We start from the raw sequence: 9,210 nt of genomic DNA, 5'->3' as shown, positions 1-9,210 counted from the left end.
AAACAAATATGGAACACTCACCGTAGCCTCCGTTAGTTTCTGCAGCGCATATTCCCAGACAATTTAACTGGGTTTGGATCTCATAGCCCAAAAATTCCACACAAATATGTTACACAGATCTGATGTGTCTCCTTAAATTAAATCACCATGATCTCACTTCCAAAATTCACACCGTCAAGAGTTATAAAGTGACACAGGCAGAAGACGAGATCAAACGATCGAAATGGACACTTCGCGTCTCATGCACGATTTGTGCTCCCTATCTGGCGCATGCGCAGTCGTTTTTCAGCTCTGTCTCCTGGATGAGCTCTAAACTTGAGCCCGTGATATGGTTACGTGTACTGGTCACATTGGCATACATGAAGGGGCGGACGGACGTACGGACGTTTATGACGTCATGGCTATAAAACCAAATTTTCTCACATCGATGGGTTACCATATTTTCTTAACTATGGTGCTCCGCGCGCGCGCGCCTTCGGCGCGCGCGGAGCTCCGCTATAATACAAAACTGAATATAAAATTAGACGAATTGAATATTGCTACATTTGGCTTGCCATATTTAGGCTCTGTTTACAGCTGCTGTTCCTTCGACTTCAGGTTTCATTAGTCTTTAAAGGAAGGACAGAGAGAATGCATCCGAAGACTGATGATGATTTGTTGGAAAGAAGACATTATAGTTGTACTTCCTACGGGTTTGGCAATAGTGTTATTTACAGTCCCGAACATTCTAGAAAAAAATGCATCGTTCCACTTCCACCGACTCCAAAACGTTTGCAGTTGTGGTAAGTCCTTTGGAATATAGTCGGAAGCAACAAGTTCCAAAAAGAACAGAATAGAACTTTAGTGCTGCCAAGTTCGGGGAATCAGCCGAGCTCGACAGAGAAATTCGACATCGTTTACGGGAGCGCTGAACAATGGTTTAGTGGCACACTTCTCACAAAATGATGGTTGAGTAGTTGCTGCTAGAAAACTAGACATTTCCCTCATATTACAGTGATATTAGCATCTTTCACGGTCACCTCTAATAATCGAGTTTAAATAAAGTTTATTGTACTGTTGATTGCGCCTGATTTTACCTTGAAATTCTTTGTTCCTTGATGGTTTGAACACTGAGAGAAACCGCACCAACTGTCAAGCGGGATTTGCAGAAATACCTTTGATTGTATGGATAAAGTCTGACTTCGCAGACGCAAATTTCCCTTTCGTAAACGTTCGTTGCCATTTGAAACGGTCGTTGCCATTTCTCAGAACGGTCGTTGCCATTTGAAACGGTCGATGCCATTTATAACGGTCGACTACACACTTCACACCCTAACTCATATGGCCAGCGAGACACAACTCCCAGTAACCGCAACCTTTTGAGTTCTTAGACCTAATGAGTGTAATTCAGAGCTAAAAAATGGCATCGACCGTTTCAAATGGCAACGACCGTTCTGAGAAATGGCAACGACCGTTTCAAATGGCAACGACCGTTTACGAAAGGGAAATAAGCTTCGCAGACATTCCAGCTAGAGTTCCATTTTGTTTTCGTCGCGTCTTTCCTTGAATCGCAACGTGCAGGTAATTTCCGGTAAAATCTGATTGGCTCACATTTATAGCATTGCATGACACATGATAACAACACTCTTGATAGGTGGGCGGCAGACGACTCGTTAAGAAATGGGCCATTTCCGAGTTCTTGTCTGCCTCCTCTTCAAAGAGACTTGAGGAATCTTTGTGATGGTAATTAGTTCTACTTTACATATAAATGAAAACTAATTTTCATAACAAAAACTTCGCACTTGGACGCGCTCTGAAGAGGAGGCAGATATGAACTCGGAAATAGCTTTTTGTGTCAGGCGTACCTTTCCCGGCCTGTCTAAGGAAAAGTACGCCTGATCGCAGGTTAGATCAAGGATGATGAAATAAAGGGCAACCCTAAAATCCGGAATCCGGAATCCGGAATCACAGGTGATTGTTTTACCAACACAGAGAGTAAAAACTATCCTAAACATTCATAAAAGCTAACCTTAGGCCCAAAACCGTTTGTTTAGGCCTAATTAGGCTTAAGGTTAGCTTTTATGAATGTTTAGGATAGTTTTTACTCTCTGTATTGGTAAAACAATCACCTGTGATTCCGGATTCCGGATTCCAGGTTTTAGGGTTGCCCTGAAATAAACGCCCTTCATGAACTGCTTCTAAACGATTTCATATCACCAAGAATAAGAGCTCAGCGTTTCAAACGCTTCTCAGCATAAATATATGCCTTTTTAATTTGATATAGTTTACGCTTGTTGCTTTTCTCTTCATCGTTATTTCTTGTTAACTCAAACATTTGTTTTATAGTGCTTTCAATAAAGACATTTATTATTATTTGATTCGCACTTCGCGCGTTAAGTTATTTCGCTTACTGGTTTAATGTATGCAACTTTTCTTGCAATTTATTTATCACAGCAAGTTTGCGTGAGTTGAAAGGTGACAACTAATTAGAAATTCAGAAATATATAAATCGACACTGTACTGCAAACGCGCAAATCGCTTTTTTACTTACCTCCGATCAAGAACGTTAAAGACAGTCAACAGAAGAAATCAAACCATAAGATCGTGTAGATTAGAAGATACAAATTGTAAGTATATATTCACGAAATCAGTTCCATTCCTTTTTAGCCTATCTTCGGTATTCTAAAACATTAATCTACTTGTGTAATATTTTAATTTCAGTCGACTAGTTAAACGACTTACAACTAGTACGGATAAAAGTCTAAAAATCTACAGGGTCTTGGCGTGATCCTGCCATAAAATAGTGCCTCGAACGTAGGTGCGATTCATTATTACTATTATTATTATTGTCATTATTATTAAATTTAAGCTTTCTTCGGGTGCCAGGCACTTTCCTTGCATTCTGAAAACAACAACTTAACAGTTCCCTCAGTGGTGTATCACACAAGAACCAGACAGTAGAGAACGCAACTTCAAGTTACAGTCAAGCTACGTCACGCGTGACCAGTAGTTTTGAAATTTGAACTGAGTATTCAAATCTGCATGCCAGTTTTGAACTTTGCTCTCGAGATTCTGAATTTCCCGTAGATATTTCCTTGATATATTGCAAATCGTTAGCTATGAACTGTCGTTTTGATATAAAATAAACATTGTTTGAAAAGTGAAAACTATTTCAAGCGTTCGATAAATTATTGCTCAGTTATTGTGCGTTCTACGTACCAACTTTCGGAAATATCTTCAATATTCCGTACAAATCTTAGCCTGCGAACGCAGACGTATTTCCGGCGGTCAGACCCTGATCATTATTCTGTATTTTTCCGACGTAAACCATACATTTGAAAATTTAAAGATACTGATTTGGCGCCTAATTTCATGAACTAGATCCTAGAAGTTAAACTGCTAAACTTTAGCAAACAGCTTCCTTCATTCGCCTCAGCGAGGGACAAAATATGTGATATAATAGACCAATTTCGATATATTAAAATTTAGTCGAAAACAAAAGACATCATCTGGAGGCTCTGGGGAATAAATATAAGGGTTTGTATGAGTTTATTCCCCAGAGCCTCGCGATGATGCCTTTTGTTTTCGACTGAATTTTAATATATCGAAATTGGTCTATTTATCCAGCATGTTAGGGTTATATCAGATACATTTCTGGAATGAATATGAATACGCTTGTTGCCGTCATTTTGAAAGGACTTACGACAAAATTTTCAGAACTAACAAACTACCACCCCTCTTTGTGTTTCCAATTGTTTTCCAACTTAACCATTCCAGTTCATAACGAGAAGCAACTTAAAATCTAACTCAATCAAATGGTGTGGGAACTGCGAAAGTTAGTGCTGCACAACCTTCAGGGAAAAAAAATTTAAAAAGGGTACACAAACTTAAGACCGCTTTAGTTTGCGTTTCTTTAGAAGTTTAGTAAGAGAGAGATTCTCTAAGGTAAGATCGTTAATTTATCGAAAATTTCGATTGGCATGCACCATATCCCTGAAAACAAGGTTCATTGCACATGAAAATGACGGAAATACGCAATTTTTGACTCGGATATACCTCGAGCTGGGCAGATCTTCTTTTGTGGCGTCGGTTGCCTTGGCAATCTTTTCTGCAGTTGTTGATTCCATTTAGAAACGTTCCAGTACACGAATATACTGATTTATCAAATACTTCATCAGCCTTCAATGTTATCCGCGACGAAACTCAACTGAAAGGGATTAATCCCTAAGCTGACGATGGCGGAAATATGAGTCCTCGGACCCTCTAACCAGCGGTAAGAAAAAAAAAAACACACGAGAGAATGAAGAATGGCTCTGGTCATGAGGACACAATTGCTTTCCTAAACTCTAACATGGCCACGGAACATAATCAACTTCTCGCGATGATGCACATTCAATCTTTCTGATGTTTTGAAATACATGACTCACTAAGCAATTTTGCCCGCCTGGTTTAGCCGGGAATTACGGCTTTGATCCAGACACCGTACTTCACATGAGCCGAATCAAATGCAGAAATTCTTACAACTTTGCAATTTTCTTCAGTCATAGTATGCTTCTGTGAATTAATTTCGGGGCAATAAAGTTCGGAGTCGGAATCAATTCAGGCGGGATTAATTAATTTGGGTCGGTCTAAATTCGGATTCCATTCGGCTCATGTGAAGTACGGCGTCAGAACCGGGCCTAAGCGAGTTCGCCGTTCCCATGGCACTTAAAGTGAGCAGTAATACATGTACGCAAATTTCACGTTTGTTTTCCACCTGTGCACGAAACCTAGCAAACAGAGACCCTGATCTATTCTTAAATTTAGAATTACGAGCAAATTCAGGGATTTCTGAGCTCAAGGAATAAGCCAATCCAGTTATCTAGAATGACAAATGGTAAATTTAGTTTCCACGGGTTGCTTTTGCCCGAGGGACCCATTCTATTTTTGCTAACAAGCTCGCCAATGCTAAGGTCTAAGAAATGTTGAAAATAACACGACAAAGATTGTGTTCCCTCAAGGCGAAAACGGCTAAATGAATACTAAAAAACTTTCTTAACATTTTCAAAACGGAATACAAACAGATTCTTAACAACCTGAAGAGCTTTCCCTTTTCTTTAAGACAAACAAATGACAAGGCAAAGCGCACGCAGAAATGGTAGGATGTTTTGCAATGCTTTTGCCAAACCACCCAAAGACCATCTCAAAAACAACGCAGATACGAACCGCAGAATCAGGGCCACCACAAGCATGGATTGGGCTTACAGGTGGACAGCAATAGCTCAGTGCAGATATCAACAGACTATACAATGAAAGACACAAATATGTTAACTGCAGAGAGAATCATATCAAAGTTTCATATCACCGCAGTAATTATCACCTTTACTTATGTAGTAAGTTCAAATATATATGGCTTTTATATATGATTTCTTCCTTCCCACATCCTCTGCGGGCCTAATAAGAGTTCACTAAATGGCCAGCTCCCAGTTGGTTTATTAACCAGCTGCAAAGAATGTTAGCCGAAGAGCTCGTTTTATTAAGATCTTTCTCAAATAAACCTGTGCAGCTTGGCCCCACAGGCAGCAATTCCATCATGAGTAACTACATGGCAAAATCAGAGAATGGTAAAATTGGATTAAAGTATTTAAAGGGACGGAGTGCCTTAATCGCGTGCAATAATTCCAACAACTTTGCTAATTTTAGAGGCAATATAATCGATATGATATTTCCACGTCAAGTTTTTATCGATGAGCACTTCTAGGAACTTTACACAATCTTTACATTCAAGGGAGGTATCACTATTTGAGGCATTGTTATATATTGACCCTTATATTAATCTGATAGTTTCTTTTGTGATGGTCTAAAAATGACATTTGATTTTTTTGCATTATGGGTCAGCTTATTTGCATTTAACCAGTCACAGACTTCCTGCAATTCGATGTTGACTACACTTTCTAGGACTTAAAATCCTTGTCAGCATACAGCAGCTTTGTATCATCAGCAAGGAAGATGAGTCTGGAGATTTTCAAATTGCCCTTTAGGCTTCGAACATTCGTATGGAAAGGGAAACCGAGCAAAGCTATGATCCTCGCAGTTATGAACGCAATTTTGGCAATTGCGTAGAGAAGCCTGAGAAATTCAGGACTTCAACGGGGTTTGAACCCGTGACCTCGCGATACCGGTGCGATGCTCTACTTACATTTCATCGTTAAACAGGGAAAACAAGCCATGGGTATCATGAAATCTATTTTTCATCATGTAAAAGCTATGTGGAGAAAAATACCTGCAGTGTATTTTTACAATTGTTATATTTTACCCCATCTGGAATACTGCAGTCCACTTTTATTAGGCATAAACAAAACCGTAGGTAATAAACCTGAAGCTGCTAATTTTTATGAATTGCGGATTCTTTTAAACGGTCCGAAACGACATAGATGACAACTCTATACTGTCCATAGCAGGGATGAATTCTTTGGAATTTAGAAGATATGAACAATCACTTTCATTACTATATAAATGTACTAAGGGAAATGGGCCTACAAGTTATATTTCTGATTTCTTTAAGTCCCGTGTTTCACATTATAACTTAAGGAGAGGTGGTATTGATTGTCATTCACGATTCGATGAAGTTATAAAAGGATACATTATAAATTAGCCAAGCCTTGCTAAATGAAGCAACGTCTCGTATCCTCAGTGCTCGAGAGCTGCCATCTTTCCGTAAATAAAGTAACGCAAGAGTTTTTAGTCCAACAAAATTGATAGTTGTGTTGCCCTTTGAATTTCTTCACTTCGGTAAAGACACGCTGCATCTTCGGTGACAAATGGTCGAATATCCTGACAGATGAAAGAGACTCCCTCGCCAAATCCTAAGGAACTAGGGCCCGCCTTACATGCGTCGTTCGTCGAGCCGTAACACAATCTTCTGACGAGCTTGCGGCGTTCCGGCAGTCGCATTCCTCTGCGACACGCGATGTGCAATATCTATATCGCCAAGAGTAAGATCGGCTCCCATGTCAGAGAATAGTTTAACGCATAGAGCACTTTTTTCAGAATAAGATTCTTGTTCACTTAGCTCGGGCATCCCAACGATTTTTGTATTCATGATAGCTATATTCATACATACTGTCAATTGCCTTCCCGATTTCATCCGCTCTGGTACTAATTTCAGCAAGGCAAGTACTAAGGCGTTTCAGTTCCTTGCCATCAAGATTCGTCATGTTCATCACTGTAAATCTGCAAAGCCGTTTCCATTGATTGTGCACCGCGGTCTGGAGAGCTGGCATGTTCAGATATATGTTCTTTGAGCTTACGAATGTCTTCGGACAGAGCATTGACTTGATCTCTGAGCTCTTGGTATTTTTTCTTCAGAGCAGCATTGGTCTCAGGCATGATAAACATTAGTATTACCGGTAGTTAATTGTGTATACTTATAAAGCTACGCGCTAAAAAGAAAACCAAACAAAGTACGTAGAGAAGTATTGAAATTTGCCGGAGCGGAAATTTACCGCCATCTTGGTCGCTCACCGCTGACGCTCAAAACGAATGTGAATTAATTCAAATCAGGACTGAATAAGACATAATATTGTGATTTACTAGAACAGGAAATTATTACGGATCACGAGTTAATTAGGTTCCATAAATCCATGCATCCAGCAGTTATTTAACAACGCCATTGCATGTGTGCTAAATCAAATAAAAGTGCATGGAGTTTTCTATTAAAGAAATTTTAGCTAGAGAGCACAAGTTGGCTGGAAGGGAATTTATAATTTGGGTCCAAACTAGTAAAAGAAGAAAAAAGTTTTTAATTCAGCCTAGGTTTGCAGATATAAAAGTTGCCAGTATTCGAAGACCTGAAATCTTGGAGGGAGAAACGCCAGAGAGAGGTCTTTTCATGTACTTTGGAGGCCTCAGTTTTTAGATACAGGCAACTCATTAATTGGTGAAATCTGTATAGAAGTAAATAACGGTATTGTAAGAGCCAAGTTTTCGTACTCAGTGTCATCAGCTGTGTTAAAGCGAAGGGCACGCTTTTGTTGAAAAAAAAAAAAAATTATTCAGGCTCACCATACTACAGCATACTAAGTATAAGGCAAAATAAGAGGATAAGAGTTTGTAAAGTACGCGTTAAGCCAGTAGGTTACATTTTTAAGTTCACTATTAGCAACACCAGTGTCAAAGTGATTTCAGATTCTTGTCTGCATTGATTAAATTGGTGTCGTCAGCGAAGAGAATAAGATCAAAGATACCAGAGAAAACATGGATATTATTTATGAAGATAGGAAAAATACGTTTGCCAAGGAGAGACCCTTACGTACAATATGAGAGGGCAGATTTTTTTTCCAAGAATTAGAAAACTTTTTTCGGCTAGGCACTCTACTAAGTTTTAACACTTTTTGTTTGCAGTCGTATTGTTTGGTTTGCCTTTATTTGATTCAGTTTTGGATATCTTCTTGTCAAACAGCATCCACTTTTTAACTTTTCTTGAAAATAGTTCACTTCGCATGCATTTTGTGCCAATACTGCCTATTTTAATCAAGTCTCATTAAACCGCCAAATTTGTTATTGCGGTGTCTCGGAATGTTCCCTTAAGGTGAAGCGCAGTGAAGTGGACGGTAATCTTGACCCTCAGCTGGTGAATGAGGAAATTGATTATAATGACGCCAATCGACTGCACTGAGCTACCAAATGCTAAAGTTAGTGCTCTCAATACACCTGGCGTGTACAACCTTTAGGGAAAAAAATTGAAAAATTTCCATCCCAGCGGCATAAAAATAACAAGAAGAAGGGTACGCAAACTTAAGACCACTTTAGTTTGCGTTTCTTTAGAACTAAAATTTCGATTGGCACGCACCATATCCCGGAAAAAAGGTTCATTTATGATCGGATATACCTCGAGCTGGGCAGATCTTCTTTTGTGGCGTCGGGTGCCTTGGCAATCTTTTCTGCAGTTGTTGATTCCATTTAGAAACGTTCCAGTACACGAATATACTGATTTATCAAATACTTCACCAGCCATGAATGTTATCCGCGACGAAACTTTCGGTTTCTAGCCTGCACGAAACTTTCACTTTCTAGCCTGTCGCCTGCACGAAACTTTCACTTTCTAGCCTGTCGCCTGAACGAAACTTTCAGTTTCGCTGCACGAAATATAAGGGCTTGGTAACCAAGCACTTATATTTCGACCGCGTGCCATCCGCGTGCCATTTTGGAGGCCTCAGTTTTTAGATACAGGCAACTCATTAATTGGTGAAA

The 9,210-nt window shown here is 39.4% G+C and overlaps 1 protein-coding gene across 3 annotated transcripts in view; it reads right to left on the bottom strand.

The window, feature by feature from the left end:
• LOC138054469 (patched domain-containing protein 3-like) overlaps positions 1-9,101 on the bottom strand; it is a 27,569-nt gene extending 18,468 nt beyond the window's left edge. Inside the window, exon 1 of one of the 3 annotated variants that reach the window (XM_068900915.1) lies at positions 8,849-9,101. In XM_068900915.1, the coding sequence (XP_068757016.1) occupies positions 8,849-8,919 (71 nt within the window). In that variant the 5' untranslated portion in view covers positions 8,920-9,101. Of the gene's footprint in view, positions 1-1,076; positions 1,817-4,035; positions 4,183-8,848 lie in introns of those variants that run through there. The other 2 variants (XM_068900914.1, XM_068900913.1) reach the window with 2 other exon arrangements.
• Between the last annotated feature and the right edge of the window lie 109 nt (positions 9,102-9,210).

Source organism: Montipora capricornis, chromosome 6, assembly GCF_036669925.1.
Source record: "Montipora capricornis isolate CH-2021 chromosome 6, ASM3666992v2, whole genome shotgun sequence".
In the NCBI taxonomy this organism is placed as follows: Eukaryota; Metazoa; Cnidaria; class Anthozoa; order Scleractinia; family Acroporidae; genus Montipora; species Montipora capricornis.
Note: the sequence above shows the minus strand (reverse complement) of the source record. Positions and strands in the feature narration are given on the sequence as shown.